General features: G+C 39.5%; 1 protein-coding gene across 9 annotated transcripts in view; it reads right to left on the minus strand.

The window, feature by feature from the left end:
• The window catches only part of RNLS (renalase, FAD dependent amine oxidase), a 309,200-nt gene extending 288,487 nt beyond the window's left edge, over nt 1-20,713 (minus strand). For all 9 annotated transcript variants that reach the window (XR_006345578.1, XM_043927084.1, XM_043927082.1 and 6 more), the window contains exons 1-4: nt 20,390-20,713; nt 19,389-19,494; nt 18,636-18,778; nt 8,995-9,153 (exon numbers count right to left, since the gene is read on the minus strand). Coding sequence is in view for 8 of the 9 variants with exons in the window: in XM_043927084.1 (XP_043783019.1) it covers nt 8,995-9,153; nt 18,636-18,778; nt 19,389-19,494; nt 20,390-20,507 (526 nt within the window). In the remaining variant the exon portion in view is untranslated. The remainder of the gene's footprint in view (nt 1-8,994; nt 9,154-18,635; nt 18,779-19,388; nt 19,495-20,389) is intronic.
• Between the last annotated feature and the right edge of the window lie 452 nt (nt 20,714-21,165).

Consider the following 21,165-nt stretch of genomic DNA (forward strand, 5'->3'; position numbering starts at 1 on the left):
AAAGGTTGGGATAGCCACATACACACCCACAGTCAAAAGCAAAGTGTCTTTCTTTTGCAGAGTCTTAGATTGGATTAAGTTGGCAGATTCCTGAAAAAGGGAGGGGGAGGGGTGGAGATAAAATGCTTAAGGGACAAGGGTTTGGGGGGATTCCTATCCAAGTGGAGACCTAGCTCTCACCTGCGTGCCCGGCCCGACTGGGATCTTACTGCACAACGCCTATGGAGTATGTCTCTCAGCATGTAGAACAGTGGAAAGCTCTCGGTGTCAGTGCAGTGTTATCCCTTGAAAGGCATCCTTGAGTTCACACAAGGCATCACATCTAACCCATGTCAGAGGACCAGGGCTGGTCCAGTCCCACACAGCAGAGATGATGGGGCAGTAACAATGACAACCTTATGGACTTAGGTCCCATGCCTCCTCTGGTTTTGGGCATTATAGAAGCCTGGGATTCCTGTGGGATCCCCAAGGGAAGGGAAGCAGCTCTAATGATGAGTGAGGTTGGGTTTGCTATCAGGTGGATAGAAAGATGGTCTAAGCAGATAATTTGCATATTTAGAGAAATGAAGCAATGAATGATCCTTTGCTCCCTAGTGTTGCAAATTCTAACTTAAGATGATCACAGGATATTCTGGATACAAATACACCATAGTTTTGCAGAAGGGCAAATTAATATTTCTCATTGTGTTTCAAATATGATTTTTATTGATATCCAAAATCCTTACTAGGAGATTTCTGGCTGCGTTTTTGTAGGCACACATTTGAGTGATAATAATGAATCTGACTTGTCTACAGAGATGATTTGTACACGATCATTTGCTTATTCATAACCAAGAGCTCAGACCACACCACCTTATAAAAATGCTTTCCTGTTGGTTTTCCTTAAAACAGAACTTGACACTTGTCAGATGTAAAGCTCATCTGTTATTTTTGTGCTCACACACAGCCTAATGAGAACACCTGGCCAGTGGGCTTTGCATCTTCTAAATTTACATGAGCTAGCATTTAGAAAAAATGTCAGGAACATGCGGACACTTAAGAAATGTTTCCATCATGGTGCTTCCTCAGATGTAGGGGTGATCCTATGAACAGTGTACATGGAGGTCACATGGGTGGGTGCAGATGTTATGACCTGGTGTTTATTCACTGACTCTGGTACAGGTTTGGGGTGTGGGGTAAAGAGATGTAGCAGAAGAGTGAGATTGTACCTCCCTCTGAAAGAGGAGTCTTTCATAAAAATGTCGCTGCTGACTTGTGAAAAAGCTCTGATAATGACTTATTCCTCTTACAAAAGTGATCAACTCATTAATCAAAAGTTAATTAATGTAGGGTTTTCAAGGCAATTGTCATGTTCTTTCACAACAGTGAATACGTCTGTGATGTGTTCTATTTGTAAAACCTTGAAGGTAAAATAGTCACTATTGTTTAATCCCCAACACTAAGCATACAACCCTTTAAACAGACATCTCAGAACTCTTCATTAAGAGTAAAGAAGTCGTAAACGTGAAAAAGTTACTGGCAGTATTAATATCAACACTAACAAGTTCTTACTGTGTGCTCAGCATACTTCTAAGTCCTCTACTCAGGCTATCCCATGTAATCTTCACTAAATCCTATGTGGTTAGGTAATGTTACCTATCCTCATTTTATGAAGATGGAAACGAAAGCCCAGAGAAGTTAAGCAATTTGCCCCAGATCACCCAGACAGTAAGAGGCAGCGCTGGGTTACAAATTCTGGCTCTGTCTCTTAACTCCCTGCACAGAGTAGCCAATGCTAAATAAGTAAACACCAAGTGATCAGAACACTTTCTGTGAAGCACATTTTCTGTGAAATGGATTTCATTTCATTCCGGCTTCCCCCTGGAAGCTCTGAAGGACAGAGGCTGAGCTGGATCCTGAAGGAGAAAGAACACAGAGGATGTGTCAAATTGTGCTGGGCAATGGGAGCTCTGTGAACAAAGCATGCGTGGTTCATTCCAAGACCCCAGAGGAGACCGGGATCTCCTAAGGAGGCTAGCCCAATAACTCCCCTTGCCTCTCCCTTCTCTCCTCCTGGCGACTCTTTTGATCTGTGGCCACGAGCTCAGCTCAACGCAGACCCTCACTTCTGCTCCCACCCAGTCCGTCTCCTCTCTCTCTGCATCTCTCTGGGTCTCTATCTCTCTTCCTTTTTTCCATCCTTCCATTCTCTTTTCCTTCCTTCCTTCTTTCCTTTCTTTTCATAAGAAAAATTTATCACTCTGTTTTAAGGACCAAACTATAAAGGATGCATATTCATTGAGATCCTTTAAACTACTCATTCCTCTCATCTAAGCATGTGGGAGAAAACCTAAAGAGCCCCATAGAGGGGAAGGTCGGGTGCAGAGAAAAGAAACTTGTCATGTTCCTCATTCCACAAAACGGAGAAGGCAATGGCACCCCACTCCAGTACTCTTGCCTGAAGGAGCCTGGTGAGCTGTAGTCCATGGGGTCGCTAAGATTGGACATGACTGAGTGACTTCACTTTCACTTTTCACTTTCATGCATTGGAGAAGGAAATGGCAACCCACTCCAGTGTTCTTGCCTGGAGAATCCCAGAGATGGCAGAGCCTGGTAGGCTGCCGTCTATGGGGTCGCACAGAGTCGGACACGCCTGAAGCGACTTAGCAGCTAAAGCAGCAGCATTCCTCAAAATCACTCAGCACATCCCATCTGCTTTATTTTTACAAGGTTTATCCCACTCTTTCCCACTGCCTCTGCCACTTTTCTAGCAAGAGAATGAAACAACTATGGCAGGAAAGTCAGGATGTGCATCTCAGATGTTCCACTACAACTGATGAAGAGCTCTATTGAAATGCATGTGCTCAGTCACCTCAGTCATGTCTGACTCTGGAAGCCCGTGGACTGTGGCCCTCCAGGTTCTCTGTCCATGAGATTCTCTAGGTAACAATATTGCAGTGGGTTACTGTACCTTCCTCTAGGGGATCTTCCTGACCCAGGGATTGAAGCTGCATATCCTGCATTGCAGGCAGATTCTTTATGGCTGAGCCACTAGGGAAGCCCCCTTTAAATGTGTAGGAAACATGAAATCAAAACAATGATATTTGAAAGGTGTTTCCTTTTTTCTTGACCATACTTTCTCCTGTCCAGCCCCTAATACATTATATGAACTGATACAGGACTGATGACGTCTTAAATTGCTCATGAGGGTGAAATTAGCCTCAAAGTTCCTCCTAATCCTAAAATTCCATGATCTATTGACATTCACGCTTTTATCCTAGTATCATTAACCAGGGCCCAAGCCAGAACCGGTAGACTCTAAGATTCACTGACTTCTAGGAACTTATAATCAAGTTTGGAAATAAAAGAGACATTCATTTGGCAGATACTGACTGAACAATAACGATGATGTGTGGGTCTGCATGGAGACGCAGGAGACACGGTTTGATCCCTGGGTCAGGAAGATCCCCTGGAGGAGAAAAAGGCAATCCGCTCCAGTATTCTTACCTGGAAAATCCCATGGATAGAGGAGCCTGGTGGGTTACAGTCTGTGGGGTCTCAAAGAGCCAAACATGACTGAGCATAGTACATGGTGGGTCTGTATGCAAAATGGTATTTGATGCTGGGTGGGGATGGAGTGGTCTATAGGAGCCGTTTCCTCTGAATTTTATGGCTTAGTGGGGAAGACACTTACTGAAAAAATAAGTATCACAATAAAATCTGAGGAGTACTATGATAGGGCAGACTGTGCCAAACAGGCTTAACTGGGAAGAAAAAACTCCCATAAGGGTACCTGTTAAATATACAGATTCCTGGGCTCAATCCAAAGAGTAAGAATCAAAATCTTCTCAAAGGTGCCCCTCGTTGTTGTTCAGTCGCAAAGTCGTGTCCAACTCTATGAAACCCCATGGACTGCAGCACGCCAGGCTCCTCTGTCCTTCACTAGCTCCTGGAATTTGCTCTGACTCATGTCCATTGAGTCAATGATGCTATCTAACCATCTCATATTCTGCCACCCCACTCTCTTTTTGCCTTCAATCTCTCCCAGCATCAGGGTCTTTTTTTCAGTGAGTTGGCTCTTTGCATTAGGTGACCAAAGTATTGGGCCTTCGGCTTCAGCAGCATTCCTTCTAATGAATATTCAGGGTTGATTTCATTTAGGATTAACTGCTTTGATCTCCTTGCTGTCCAAGGGACTCTCAAGAGTTTTCTCTAGCACCACAGTTCAAAAGCATCAATTCTTTGGCACTCAGCCTTCTTTATGGTCCAACTCTCATGGCCATAAACAACTACTGGAAAAACCATACTTTGACTATACAGACCTTTGTCAGCCCCTTAAGTATTTTTTTAACTCACAGTGTTCATTAAGGAAAGTTTGAGAAACATGGTGAACAAGAATGAGCAGGACATTGTGGGAATTCACAAGTACAGGAAACAATCAGTAATAGCAAGGTCTAAGACACTGTGTCTAAAAGTGGTTATGTGTATGGGCCCTGAAATCACACTACTAAGGCTCACATCTCACCATCACCACCAGAAATGGAAATTATAGCCATTAGAAGCGTTGTGAGGATCAAGTGAGTTAATCTCTATAATATTAATATATAGAGAGTAGCACAGTTATAAAGTGAAAGTGAAAGTGTTAGTTGCTCAGTTGTGTCCGACTCTATGAGACTCCATGGACTGTAGCCCGCCAGGCCCCTCTGTCCATGGAATTCTCCAGGCAAGAATACTGGAGTGGGTTGCCATTCCACAACCAGATGGCAAATCATGAATCACAAGACATTCACTATATCGTGCATAAAGCTTCCTTATTCTCCCAAGTGGGAGAATGTAATAATTAACTGCCAAAAACACTAGCTCTGTTTTTCCTGTAAAAAGGAAAATAGGGAAAGGGGGAAATAGATAAGGGAAAATCCAGACCATGCTGTAATCCAAAGGGAAGTCTTTCAGGTTAGAGATGGCTCTATATTGATTCTACGAGTAGACATGATTGAGAAAGAGGGACAGAGAGAATGAGAAGACAAGAACAAAGGAATCCAGAGACACAGGTCGGCACGAATGTGAGACCTGTAGCACAGCCCTAGTTCTGTCACTAATATTTATAAACTTTTGGGTAAGTTAGTTAATTATCATGGGCCTAAATTTATTTCCTTGTGTGAATGGAGTTTGTGAATTATATTACAGATAATTATATATATAGCCTATATTTCAGTCTTACTCATAGTTCTCGACCCAGGGATGGAACTTGTGTCTCGTGCATTGCTGGCGGATTCTTTACCCTCTGAGCCATCAGGGAAGCCCCCAGTTCTCTGGAGTTAAAAAATTTGGAGGGAAACTGCAATATATACTGTGTCCACTAGATGGCGATAGATAGCTTTGTAAATAGAGGTCTTCCATAAACATTGAAGATGACTAATCATTGGAAAAGACCCTGCTGCTGGGAAAGATTGAAGGCGGGAGGAAAAGGGGATGACAGAGGATGAGATGGTTGGCAAGGATCACCGACTCAATGGACCTGAGCTTGAATAAACTCCGGGAGTTGGTGATGGACAGGGAGGCCTGCCGTGCTGCAGTCCATGGAGTCACAAAGAGTCAGACACGACTGACAGACTGAACTGAATTGACTGAACAAGCAAGCAACACTGTTTAAGGTTCTCCAAAAACAGAGAGATGACAGTAATTTCTCATACCGAGGTCCTTATTGAGATTTATAACATAAAGAGAAATCATGTATTTTTAATCCCTTTGTTTTAGACCCACAGGTATTCAAGGGTCATGTTAGGACATCCTGTTTTTAACCTTTACTGCTAGAGTGGGTTATTTCATAACAACGAAGTAAACACAGAATTATTTGCATGAAGGCCAATTCTGAACTGAGCTGGAACGACACCCCAAAGATCCTTGCCCTCAGTCAAAAGTACTAAGTCAATCATTCTTAAATTTTTTCATCACAAAGAGCCTATATGTTCGCTCTTATCACATCCAAATCTTTGGGGTCCCAGAGATTGTAGGACCCCACAGACTGTAGCCCACCAGGTTCCTCTGTCCATGGGATTTTTAAGGCAAGAATACTGGAGTGAGTGGCCATTTCCTCCTCCAGGGGTTCTTGCCAACCCAGGGACTGAACTCGATTCCCTGGTGTCTCCTACATTAGCAGGCAGATCTTTACCACTGAGCCACCTGGGAAACCCCTAAAGAGCCTGTGTTTCCTACCACTAAAACAGAAAAGGAAAAAGAGACCTATTTCCTTTTCAGCATGATACACTTTTAAAATGGTGTAAACATTACATTTTTTATACATTTTTTATAGTAACAGTAAACTACCTTTATTTTTAAAGTTATGACTGTTCAAAAAATTATGATAAAGAAAATGAAAACCATCTTGAAGCAGTAACAGTGCTATTAAACTATTTTTGGTAGACACAGAAGAAAAAGCGATGCATCTTTTTATCCTTTTTAACTTAAAAATATTTCAAAATCTTTCCATGTTAGTAAATAAAATGATCACTAGCATTTAATAGTTCACAGATAGGTATTTACAAAATTTATGGAACATACTTTAACTGAAATGTCTGGTCTTCTGTGACAACACTGTTTCAAATTGATAGAAATGGCCCTATTTAAAGATGAATAACGATTAGGCAGGAACCTATGCAGAGGAAAGGAAGACAATAGAACATAACAGACCCTAACAAATAAGCTGAGGAAAAGACATTAGAAAATATTTTCCTAGGAAGCAGATTAGTTCAACAAATACTCAGGCAATGAATGACCTAAAAACAGTGAAGAAATCTATGACCTCTTTAAAACAATATCTCAAGGAAGGGAGCAAAAGGAATACATTTGGAAGCAACATGGATGACATAGAGGAAGGCTAGAAATAGAAAGTAAAAAATAACAGAAAGATCAAAATTGAAACTGAGTTGAGACAAATGGCAGATATTTGTGTATTGAATTTTTTAAGATACTCTGGGATCGTAATAAATGGAACAAAGATAAATCATTATTTAAGTACTAAAAGGAAACTGAGCTGAAAATAAGGGAAAAGCTGAATCTTCAAATAAAAAACAAGTAACACAGTCTGTGAAAAACTGACACAAAGCTATTAACAATAAGATATATCTTTATGAAGTTACTGGACTCAAAAATAAACAAATAAAAAAGTACTTCTAAAATAAATATCTCCAAAAGGCTAAAGTAAAAAGGATGTACCAGACAAATGAAAATAAAAGAACAATCATCTTACTTATCAGTCAAGGTTTATGTGAAAGCAAAATAAAATAAAAATGACACTAAAGAAAGAATTTAAATTAAAGGGTATAATTTTAATGGAAACATATTATGAACCAAATAATATAGTATCAAAAATTCATAAAGCAAAATTCACCTTCCCAAACCCCAGGAAACCAGCAATACAGTACTAGTAGAGTTAAGTTATCTCTCTCAGCCCAACAACAGTTCAGCTACTCAAAAAATAAGACAACAGATGATCTAAATAAAATTATTGATTAGCAGGCCCTTGAACATCTTAGGACTCAGTCTATGTCATGGTGTGATACTTTGTATGTCATTTAATACAAATATTGAGAAATATTTTTAAAATGCATCACTAACGGGTCTCTCATTACATGCAAAGCTATATAGCTTTAAAAATTGGAATATGCAATTTATAATACAACTGAATACATTGACCAATAACCATGTTTTAGTTAAAAGTTACAATATGTTATTTAACACTGTCTCAAAATCAACTCAATTTTTACAGAATCCATGACAATAAATCACCCTACTTTAAAGTGACTTTGGTAGCACACTAGATATAGATGCATGAAAGAGATCTTTGATGTTAGTTTTCTAGCTTGCCTATAGCCATCTAATAAATATTCCAGTCCTTTTTATATTCCTATCTCACACTATACTAGAAAAGAAGCTATACATTGTTACTGCATGGTAGAACTGATACTCAAACTGCTTTCAAGATGAAATATCCAGCTCCATTCTTCCTCAGAGAACAAGCTCTATTACAGTTCTAAATCTAAGACCTATAAACCATACTTATTGCCAGGTTTCTTTCCAATGGTGACAAAAGGCCATTTCTCAATCAAATCCAATGTCACCTTCAGTCACTCAACAAAGTCAAAAGCTACAGGCATGTCACATCCTTGAAGTCTTGCCACCATCACCAGACTCTGTCTTGTTTCAACTCATGGAATTCAAGGCAATATGAAGTATCATCCAGAAATCAATGACTTTTATGTATCAGGTTCACTCAAAACACGATGAAGGTCAGGGAAATAATCAGTTAAACCTGGCACAGGTAGACGCAAAGCAGAGCTTATAGAAAAGCTCTTCTTGAGAATCCAGGTAACAGGGAACTCTATAGACAGAAACTAGCTTACTGTCTGCTTAGAGCTGGGGGCAGGGATGGAAGATGGAGGGATGGAAGTGAGAGCTATTGACTGTGGGAATGGTTTCATGTCATTGGATATCTGAAATAAATACCATTGAAATACACACTTCAGGTGGATGGGTTGTTTAGTATGTGAATTAGTCTCAAAGCTGTTTTTTACGAAAAGAAGTGGGAGAAGTTAGGTAAAGGGGGAGTCCAACAAATTTCAGTCAAGGAAGAACCTGAGACTCACACTCAGGAACAATTCAAGATAAAGTTTACCATGTTTGTCACATAATCAATGTTTACATCATAAAAATCTTTTTTTCCAGAATAGCCACAAAGAGACTGTTCTTCTTTTGGGTCAAACTACTATATCTTCCTCAAAAATACTTCTTAAAGACAAGAACAAAAAGAGAAATACTCGATTTTTAATTTTTTAAAAAAAAATCTGGATTGCAGTTTGACCGAGACTAGTACCATGAACCAGGCCATATTATCTGTTTTTAGAACATGCAAATCAGTAGAACCCATATCTACCCTTTGCTAAGACAGTTAAGCTGAATTCACTCAAATCAGAGAAAGCCCAGTCCCTGAGGTTAACAGCGCAGGCTGAGACTCACAGTTGGTGATGTCACCTCGAAGCTGCAGAATCTGAGGAGCAGGCATCGTGAGGACAATGACATCAAACTGCTCAGAGGAGCCCGTTTCCCTGGAGACTTCCCACTTGTTGTTTCTCAAATTGATCTGGGTCACACGTTGTCTGAAGCAGATATCGGCACCTGTTCCAAAAGCAAAATCATGCTGACATTATTGGGATTTTCCACATGAATGAGGGGGAAGAGAAGTCACAAACTGGATCCATTCAGATGAGTAGAATGTGAAGTTCATCTCCTACAGCTTCCTGGGCTTCACTTTCTATCTCACGTAATGGGACTCCCTCCCTTCTGGTACTGTTAGACTTCCCTGTCATTGCCTGCTGGGGGAAAAAATACTACTCCAGTTAATAAAAACAGTAACCATGGTGATCTTTCATTAATCATCTACTGTATGCCAAGGCTATGCCAAACACTAGATATACATTATACTAATTTATCTCACAGAAAAGGAAACAGATTTAGAATTGTCATGCCATGATTTAAATCCATATCCTTCTGACTATAAAGATCACTATCTTGGTAGAGCAAGCATACATCTTAGTAAAGGTGTTAAGGATTCTTCTCTCTGGTAATATTCCTTATTAAAAATATCAATATTCCCTATTAAACCTGAAAAAGTAACTCTGTAAGCAAAATCCAAGTCTCATCAATAGATTAATTATCTTAATTAAGAATCAAAATTAAGAAAAATACAATCTGGAATATCCTCTCATCTCTTTTCCCTTCTTTGCACTTATCACAAATATATTTTAATAATTATTTGAGTACTTATATGATTGATATTTTATCCCCTTTTAATTTGTAAGCTCCATGAGTTTACACCCATTTTTTCTATGTATAGCATACAGTATATAAAGTATTGTACTGGGAACAGAGGTATTTAACCAATATTTGTTTAAGAGAATGAATTATGAACTGAAAGTTAGGAAAATATAATTGTATCATTAAGTCCCCTTGGTATAACAATTCTTACCTCACATTCTAGTTTTCAGAAAACTTTCATTTTAAAACAAATCTACTTTTATTTGGCCTCATGAATAGAAAGGAAATAAATGAAAATGGAATAAAGGGGAAAAAAGGACACTAAAAGATCCTGTCCATCATTGCATGTGACATCTCATATTCCTAACTACTAAGAATCCAGCTTAAGTCCAACCTTGGCATGAAGCTCCCTTTCCGTAGCTATTCTAGCGCAGTGTGAACCTTCTCATCTCCATAATCACTGCCTTTACCACTCACTCGGACACTGATTCAAAGTATCTCTATGTTTTAGATATGTCTTGCTAAGTCGCTTCAGTCGTGTCTGACTCTTAGCAATGCTATGGACTGTAGCCCACCAGGTTCCTCTGCCCATGGGATTCTCCAGGCAAGAATTCTGGAGTAGACTGCCATGCCCTCCTGCAGGGGATCTTCCCATCCCAGGGATGGAGCCCGCATCTCTTACACATCTCTTGCACTGGCAGACAGGCTTTTTACCACTGGTGCCACCTGGGAAGCCCTAGACATGTCTCATCAATCCCCAAATACTCTAGGGCTCCTCCATGTCAGGTCTCTAGATCTCATACACCTTTATATCTTTCATATTCCCTTGAATAACTCTACAATATAGTAATTACAAGTTTTTTTATTTTTTATTTTTTTATTTTTTTTAATTTTTTTATTAGTTGGAGGCTAATTACTTCACAACATTTCAGTGGGTTTTGTCATACATTGATATGAATCAGCCATAGATTTACACTTATTCCCCATCCCGATCCCCCCTCCCACCTCCCTCTTCACCCGACTCCTCTGGGTCTTCCCAGTGCACCAGGCCCGAGCACTTGTCTCATGCATCCCACCTGGGCTGGTGATCTGTTTCACCATAGATAGTATACATGCTGTTCTTTGGAAACATCCCACCCTCACATTCTCCCACAGAGTTCAAAAGTCTGTTCTGTATTTCTGTGTCTCTTTTTCTGTTTTGCATATAGGGTTATCATTACCATCTTTCTAAATTCCATATATATGTGTTAGTATGCTGTAATGTTCTTTATCTTTCTAACATATTTGCATTTGATTTTTAAAACTTGTAATTAGCCAGAAAGTAAGCTAATTACAAGTTTTAAAAATCAAATGCAAATATGTTAGAAGGACCGATGCCCTCAATCTCTTTGAGGCAATTAGAGTCTTTCTGTTCAAAGAATTAGAGCAAGGGTTTGTAAATAGCATTCCAACTTGCCTGAGGGTTTCTCTAAGGACCCTCTTCAGGGAAGGTGCAAATAATTGGTGCTTTGAACTCACACCCACCATTCTCTTGACTCCAACCAGAGCAGCTCCACTTCCCTCTCTTCAGTTCCTTTAGGACGTCTTTCCCCTGACTTGGTTGCCTCACGTGTCTCTCTCTCTCTAGTCCTGGCCCTGATCCAGACTTCAAGTAAGTCAACTAACTTTATAAACTTTATTCAGTTGTGTTTTCACATAATATTCCTTTGAAAACAGCATTACATTGGTTTTGCTTTTGGTGGTCAATAGGAGGGTGTGGTTAAGAGAACTGAACTACACTAACTTTTAACAGAAATTCTTCATATCCAGTCAAATGCCTTAGACATATATCCCAGTGGTCCCGAAGTGTTCTGCAAGATAAATATCAGTGGTTCTCTAGGTGTGGACCTCAGACCAGAGGCACCTTGGAACTTGCTAGAAACACAAATTCTCAGGTCCCAACTCAGACCTGAATCAGAATCTGGGGATCAGGTCTAGTAGTCTGCATTTAAGAAGCCTCCGGCTTTGTTACCATGCACATTAAAGTGTGAGAACCACGGTGGGTAGATAAATAGACACAAATCTAACACTGCAACTGGCAAAGCCACTCAAAAACAGTATTTTCCAAGAATTAGGGGCAGTGGTATACCTGCTCTAGCCAGGACGTTTTCCTTTCCAATTGTGATGATTCAAGTTTCTGGGAAAGTAGCATTTCCTCGTGAAAGTAACTAATAACTTTTGAAAGGACCACACGACCAAATCTAAGGCTCTGGAAGATCATTTTTAAATAGCCAGAAAACTACATAAAAATGTTCAGTCTGAGCTTAGTAAATGTCACCATGTCCCTGTGTTGCATATCATTTTTCAGAGGTTTCTCACTGTATTTAGGATTAAGTATAAAATCTTAATAGTGCTTACAAAGCCCCTTATGATCTGGCCCCTGCCTTACTCTTGAACTTCACCTACTGTTTTCTCCCTCATTTACTACCCTCCAGTCACAATGACCTTTTCATTCCATAAATGCACCATCTTCCTCCTACTTGAGAATAGTTTCAACTTGATATGTCCATTGCATGCAATTCTCACCACTCAGCTCTTGGCCTAGTTCACTCCTGCTCACCTTTCAAGTATCTATGAAAACATTAGTTTCTTAGAGATGCTTTTCCTGACACATCTCCCCTTTCTCACTCTTTTCAGACTCACGTTAGCTTAGGTACTATTACTTTAGCTCACTCATTACACTCTCACTTTTTCTTCTTAGCATTTATTATGTACATTTTTATATGCATGAAATTAGTTTTTGTCTTTCCCTCCAACTATGCTCTACATTAACAAAGGTGAGGTTCAATGTGTTTTACTTACCACTGTTTCCCCAGCATATATTTCATAAAAATTTTTTTTTAATCTACAGATAGCTACAAAGATATCAAACTACAAAGAAATTTTAACCATTTTACAAAGGCAAATAGGTTTCTGTTACGTATTTATTCAATGCCTATCCCCTGCCTTCCTCCATGTTAGAAACTGTTAGTCACAAGTGTTAGTCATGTTTGACCGTTTGTGACCCCCGGGACTATACCCTGCCAGGCTCCTCTGTCCATAGAATTCTCTAGGCAACAATGAAGTGGGTTGCCATTTCCTTCTCCAGGGGATCTTCCTGACCGAGGGATAGAACTGGTCTCCTGCATTGCAGGCAGATTCTTTACTGTCTGAGCCACCAAGGAAGCCCCTCCATGTTAGAGCATCTAAATTTATCTTTCTCCAATAATTTCCTACAAACAGGTTTCAGTTCAGAACTACTGAGATGGACCAGTAAGCAGTGTCTAACTACAAGCATGGCTTAAAGTTCACTGCGGAGTGCTTAACCAAGGTCTCAGGTTACCCTCTACCTTCTCTCTGAAAGACACTGTTATGGATGAGTGCCATGATCACCTGCCTAGGAGCCATTTTGAGACAGAACTGCCCAGGCTTAATTCCCTTACATTAATTTTAGAAAGAAAATAAACACAAAAGTAAAAAGGGAGAATATGATAAAATTAAATATTGCCAGAAAGAAGTCACACTGGCTGATAGTTATCTGCAAATTAAACTATCTTTTCTAATAAATCATTTCGGTTGGCCAAAAAGCTTGTTCAGACTTTTCCATGACATCTTACAGAAAATTCCAATGAACTTTTTGGCCAAACCAATATGTTGTCCATGTTGACTTTCAATTGTTAGTCCATGTCCCTTTTTGAAGTAGATGGTAAAATAAAAACAAATAAATACAACAATAGTTCTTCCTGTGGCAAAATGAAAGTGAAAGTCACTCAGTTGTGTCTGACTCTGCAACCCATGGACCATACAGTCCACAGAATTCTCCAGGCCAGAATACTGGAGTGGGTAGCCATCCCTTTCTCCAGGGGATCTTCCCAACCCAGGGATGGAACCCAGGTTTCCCACATTGCAGGCAGATTCTTTACCAGCTGAGCCACAAGGCCAAACCAAATAAAAGCTGCTCACCCTGTCCTAGAAACTAAATTCATCCTCTTATGAATGATTTAATAATATGGGCCTTATTCAAAAGCAAAAGGGCTTGGTTAATCACTGTCCAAATGTCACAGAAAGAACCATCATGTGACTGATCTTCCCAAGTGCATAAAGAAATATATGGCAAGACTCCTTGGTAGCCCCTTCCTTCCCCCTGGGGCAGGGACTAATCAGTGAAAGAGGGGGCCCAGGGGCAGGGCTCCATGAATCTGTTCTCTTGAACCAGGGTGGGATGGGAGCATCCTCTCAAACTGTATGGGAAAAACCAGGAAGGAAAAGATGTTAAATCAGAGGTCTGAGGCCTTCTCATCGTCCTCCGTGGGATCCTCAAAAGGTAATGACAACAGAGTCAGCTTAAAGAGAGTGCTGGCGTCTTACTAGTTAAGCCATTATAAGCAATGTACTTAACTTGTCTGAGTCTCATTTTTCTCATTAGTAAATGAGGATAATGATAACTACTATGAATGGTTATATAATAATTAGAAATGATGTATGCTAAATGCCTAACACAGCATCAGATTAATAGATTTTAACAAATGATAAGGTAGTTTTTATTCTTTTGAATTTCTGCTACTCCTACAACAATGACAACAAAAAATAAATAAATAAAACAGAAAAATAGAAAAATCACATTTTATTTACTCAGAAGACAGCATTAATTGGGAAAACAGGAAGTAGGTAAAATTAATGCCAATAAATAATTTTCTCTGTAATAAGCTTAATGTGAACACATGAAACAATAAGTGAGAACAGAACACAAGTGACATGTGCCTATTTCCTCCTACCCTTTACCACTCATTCTGGAAAACTGGTCTATTTAAATATTGGCTTTAGATATTTGAACCTATTCTAAAGCATACTTGGCTGGACATACTCCTTACAGATAATTTCCTTGGAAGTCTGGTTGCAAACTAAATAAAACTGGTTGTATCATAAGATTGTAGGGATGTGAACTCAACTGATTCCCAAATGTAAAGTAAATCTGGAATGACCTGGCAGTTTGGGTTGTTATACACTGAGCACATGTAAAAATCAGCTTCATTTAAGATTATTTTTTAAGCTAACATTTATCAAGAGATTTCTAAGTATATGGCCTATTATTTGCTTGAATTGGCAATGGGTAGATTATATCCTTTATTCTTCACAAAACTTTGCAGTAGGTATTGTTACCACTCTCATGTTTCCAATGAAAGAACTTAAGTACAGATTTTAACACTTTCCTAATATTACACAGCTAGGAAAGGGTGGTAGAATGTGAATTTGAATCCAGGTCATTCTGACTCCAGGGACTCTCTCAACTTTCATTGGGGAAATACTAAAATAGGATAGGATCCATTTATAGGCAGAAAGATTTAAAGAAGTTTAAAGAATGTTTAAAGGGATACAGGGGCTTCCCTGGTGGCTCAGGCAGTAAAGAATCCGTGTGCAATGCAGGAGACCCAGGTTCAATTCCCAGGTCGGGAAGATCCCCTGCAGAAGGGAATGGCTACCCACTTCAGCATTCTTGCCTGGAGAATTCCACAGACAAAGGAGCCTGTCAGGCTATAGTCCATGGGGACCCAACTGAGTGACTAACACTTTTTCAAAGGGATATAATTATAAAATTTTGAATGGTATAGATGGTTTATAAAACCTCTAATAATAGATCTGGGTAGAAGGTGGAAAGACCTCTTGAAACATTACAAAGATAATATTAAAATAAACTAAGAAAAAGTTTATATACACTCAAATTATGTAGGCCTTGAACTCAATTATATAAAAATTATTTTTTAAAAAAGCAGAAAGTATGTCACAGAATGAACTTACAACTGACTTACATATTATTGTGACACTTTTCCCTGCTAATTTTCTGTTATTTTCCAGATTTTCAACTATTAGCATGTAATTCTTTTTTAAAAGTTACTTAAATATTTCACATAGTGATAAGAAAATCTAAAGTACTCATGCTCTCAAGAGACTGTACAAATTCAAAGTATAAAGAGGTTTTTAGGAAGAATTGGTTAAACTACAATGAATAAATATATGTATTTTTATATATAGGGCTTCCCAGATGGCACTATTGGGAAAGAACTCACCTGCCAATGCAAGAGATGTAAAAGACATGGGGTTCAATACCTGGGTCGGGAAGACCCCCTGGAGAAGGGCGTGGCAATCCACTCCAGTATTCTTGCCATGGAGAGGAACCTGGTGGGCTACAGTCCATAGGGTTGCAAAGAGTCAGACATGACCGAAGTGACTAAGCACACACACACATATATGTGTGTATATATATGTATAAGAAATCTAACTCACTTATACCTACCTACTATATACCAGGTACCATTAGATTGTATGTGAGCTACAAAGAAATATGACCTCTTCTCCCAAGAGTTTCCAAAGCAAAATTGGAAAAAGAAAACCAAAAATCATATATTACCCCAAACACCTAACACAAAAAGGATGTAGGTGTGGTGTATTCAAGGACTGTCCCTTAGCTATATGATGGCAGGAACTTTGGTTCTTGTATCACTAGTCTCTAAAACAGTGTATAGTAAGCACTCAGCAAATGTTTATTGAATGAATAGGTATATGCATATATGGATGGCTAGATATATAATATGATTAGTAAGTACTTGGAGATTCTAATAAGTATGTACATCTAATTTGGGTTAAGTAAAAGTCATGACGGAAATGAGATTTTTTTTTTAAGTTATATGGTGGCAATATATGAAGCTGATGACATTCTACAAAATATACAAATAGTGTCACCATCTGTGATGGTTAATTTTACGTGTCAACTTGACTGAGTCATGAGGTTCTCATATATTTGGCAAACACTATTCTGGGTATGTCTGTGAGGGTGTTTTGGAAGAAAGTAATATTTAAATTGGTAGACTGAATAAAGCAGGTTGCCCTCCCTAATGTAGGTGGGTATCATCCAATCAGTCACAGGCCTGAATAAAACAGAAAGGCTGACCCTCCCACCAGTAAAAAAAGTCTTCTTGTCTGATAGCCTTTGAACTGGGACACTGTTTCATTCTCCTACCTTCAGACTTGAACTGAAACATCTGCTCTTCGTGGGTGTTGAGCTCGCCAGCCACCAAAACTGGAACTGTACCTTCAGCTCTCCACGGTCTCCGGCTTTTGGACTGAAACTAAACCATCAGCTCTCCTGGATCTCTAGCTTGTCAATTCGCCCGGCAGATCTTCAGACTTGCCAGCCTCCAAAATCACATAAGCTAATTCTGTACAATAAATTTACCTATCTGTATAAATATATCCTTTCAGTTTTGTTTTTTTCTGGAAAATCCTGATGACTACACCATAATATTCAGAATCCTAGATGAAGAAATGGCCTTGCCTGGAATGGTATTTACTGTGTCCTCATGTTGTATATTCAGTCTCACTGCCTTCTCTCATGCCCAGTATTGGGATTCTCAGGTTTCACAATAAGTAATATTTGTGCTGTGCTATGCTTAGTCGCTCAGTCGTGCCAGACTCTTTGAGACCCCATGGACTGTAGTCAGCCAGGCTCCTCTGTCCTCGGAATTCTCCAGGCAAGAATACTGGATTGGGGAGCCATTCCCTTCTCTGTTTTCCCAACCCAGGGATCGAACCCAGGTCTCCTGCATTGCAGGCAGATTCTTTACCATCTGAGCCACCAGGGAAGCCCAAGTAATACTTGATGTAGTCCAAAACAGTAATTATTCTAGAAATAGCTTATAAAATAAAGTCTCAACTTATACTTCTCCTCAATGATCTTCAATTGGGCATTTAATTATGATTTATCAATAAGTCTATTTCTGTTTTAAAGGATAAATCATTAATCGTCCAGGATTATTTGTCATCCTTTAAAAAAAAGTCGATTTTAAAACACTCGTCATATACATAAAAACAAATGAAAATCCTCATAGAAACTGGGCAAAGGTTATAAAACATTCACAGAAAAAAAGGCACAGACTTGATTAGCAAAACAAAGGTGCATAAACTCACTCATAACTAAGTAAATGCAAATCAGACCACAAGGAAATATCATTTCAACCCATCATATGGGCAAAAAATTTTATTTTCCATAATATCAAGATGTACAGAAAGACATGTTCTCATTTACTATTGATGACAGATTCCTTAATAGGAATAGATGGCACAACTTAGTTCAATAAAAAATGCACAAACCATTGACACACCAACTATACTGTTAGGAACTGACCCTACAGATATACTTGCAAAAGTATGTCGGAGTTAGAAATTGCAGCAATATTGGTACTAGCATAAAACAAAACAATCCCTAACTCCCCAAACAATCTACATACTTAACAGAAAGTTAACAGTTAAATAAATAATGATATTCATATACCATGTAATACTGAACAGGCATTGAAAAGAATGAAGAACCCTGAGTTTGCTGATATTAAAATAGACCAAAGATATGATTCAGTCAATGATTATGTATTAGTCAGGGTTCTCCAGAGAGATAGTATCAATAGGATAGACATAGACCTAGATAAGAGAGACAGAGGGAGAGATTGGTTTATTATAAACATAGATGAAATAAAGCATAGAATGGCTTATATAAAATAATCTCATCTATGTTTTAAAAAAGAACATATACAAACGTCTATAAATAGGGAAATAGAGACAGTCACATAGAGCAAGAGATAGATGCAGAAACATTTTTCTGGAAGCATATATAGGAAACAGTGATTACTTTAGGGGAAGAAAACTAGCTATTGAGTAGTGCATAGGAGAACATCTATTTTATAACTTTCCTTACAGTATTAATATTTAATTATGTGTATAACTTTTAGTTTAAAATGCTTACTTTAAAAGAAGGCAAGAGAAAATTTTATTCTCACCTGATTGTTTCAAATAATGGTTAACAATTGAAGAAACTCCATGAGGTGCTACAAAGTTACAGTCTCCTTCTTTTATCACCATTCCATCAATAGGAGAGGTCAGAGGCTTCAAAATGCCACCAGCTAACAATTCATCATAAAAACTGAAACAAATCAAAATGTATAACATAACTATATGCTATACTTAGCTCTAAACACTAAATTCTCTTCAAAGAATTCTTCGAGATTATAATCCTAAATAAAAACTAGAAATCTTCTTACAAACAACTCAACATATGTTTTGTGTTAATAAGACATAATTTTGGTGAAGAATGGAAACATTTTGAGAATCCATAGTCTTTTGCTGATTGTAGTCAAAGGTCTACTTTCTCATATATTTCAAAATTAAAGTCAGTGAAAATAAACAGAAAGGTATTCACTACACCGATTTTAAATCTGGTTAAGATTTGACTTCCATCACAGTTATCTGTCCTCTTTCTCAACACCAACATAGTTAACTCCTATTTATTGAGCTCTTACCATGTTCCATATAACATCTCACCTGATCTTCACAACAACTGGAGAGGCATGTATTACAGTTTTCCCACTTTACTTATGTAAATCTTTTATTGCTATTAATACTATGATCAATGATGATGATATAATTTCACTGTATTACAAGACTCAAAGTTTAACTCTGCTAAAAATGGATGATTTGTATCTTTTATCATCTTCAACCAGGAAGACTGATTCCACTCCTTTCAACTAACTCACCTTTGGTGTATTTTGGCATAATGAGGAGTGCAGGTGATATACTGGGCACCCAAGTCCACTGTGCTCTGTGGATTATGAGGACTGCTGGCTGTAGTCATTCTTCCTCCTTGAATTAGTCCCCAGGAAAATATCTTAATATATTAGAATGAATATTTCACAATTAACACTGATCACCCCAGGTTATACCAAAATGGATAACTTAGAACTGTTTCAGAAAACACATTTTTAATTTTTTACTTTTAGATTTCATAATAATTAATACATTTTAAAATTTTGTTTTCTCCAGATTCCAGAGATCTAAAAAAATCGTTTTTTAAATTGAAGGTTTTGTCATCTAATGCTGTTAGGAAGTAATTAACAGAGACAATTCAGTCTGGGGGTGTGAGATATCTTTTAAAAAGAACACATGAAGAATACAGCAGCCTTCAGCACTGTGCCTGCTCCATCTACGTACTGATCTGAATGAAGGCAATGAATGAACGGACCAAAGAAAACAAAATGAATGAAATGTCAGAATGAATGAATCAGAGAATGCTTTCCCTCTTGCTGTCAGGTTTCAGGAGAGTGACAGGATTCTCTCAAGTAGACAGATTTTCGGAAAGTCGTGGTCAATGGGCACTGGAGGATTCTCATAATCTAAAGAAAGCTGCCAGGGTACAGAGCAGGGTACAGGGAGAAAAAAAAAATTCACTTCTTGGCGACAGCGGCAGGCCCAAGCTTTGCAAACTCCAGTCAGGATGTCTCCCAGCCGCTCAGGCCTCCCAGGGAAGTGCTCCGGGATCCCGCCCTGCCCCCAGCCGCCCCACCGCCCGGCCTGGGTCGCCGCCCCAACTCGCGCCCACTCTTTTGGCCGTCCCGGGCGCCGGAAGTCTCTGATCACGTGATCGGGCGCCCGCCGACCTGCTGGGTGTTCCCCGATCCTTACTCGGAGAAGGCCCACACCACAAGCCAGTGTGCCCACCGGTCTTCCTTTCCCTGGCTTCCGTCCGGAAACGACCCACCTGAGTCCCCGGCCTTGTCCCACACAGTGAGGCGCAGAGGACTGGACGCCTCCCTCCTTAGCAGCGCCGCGCACAAGCTTCCCGTCAGCCCGGCGCCCACGATCAGCACCCGCGCCATGGCCCGCGGTCTCCGCGCCCGGGTGGCCGGCCTGCAGTCGGTGTAGCCGCCGCCACAGCCCAGCGGGCCAGAGCTGTCGGCTCCGCGCTCCTGGCCCTACTCGGCCCCTGAGCAGTTCCCTGGTCGGCCTGCAGGGGGCGGAGAGGAGGCGACTCGGCTGAGAATGATCAGCACTGAAGACCAGCAAATCTTGGCCTTCCTCTTGGTTTGAGAGCCAGGAGACCCCGCCGTGCCACAGGGCTGGTGTTGACTACTGCGGAGACCCAGCCCAAGGTTAACTGCTAGGGTAACTGTGCTTTGTTGGAACCTTGGCTTCTTAATAATCTTAAGTCTGAAAGGAACACAGCAGTGATGCCAGAGCCAGCTTTCTTCAAGCACCTTAATAGTCACTATTCACATAACAGAAAAAGAATTTGGGAGAGATTTTGCTTAAACTAACCCTCGGGCTTTGTGTAAATGATAAACTTTTTGAACCTCAATTTCTCCACCTGTAAAAGGGGGCCAGAAAATTCTGTATTCCAGATTATCGACAGTTAAAGATATATGGTTCACCAGAGAATTATAGGTCAATCTTCTCTTCAGTAAATATTAAATTTTATGACAAAACAATCCAGTGGTTGTAAGGGATGTGTGGATGAGCAAGACAAGGATTCATGCC

The sequence above is a fragment of the Cervus elaphus genome, chromosome 15 (genome assembly GCF_910594005.1).
Source record: "Cervus elaphus chromosome 15, mCerEla1.1, whole genome shotgun sequence".
Taxonomy (NCBI): domain Eukaryota; kingdom Metazoa; phylum Chordata; class Mammalia; order Artiodactyla; family Cervidae; genus Cervus; species Cervus elaphus.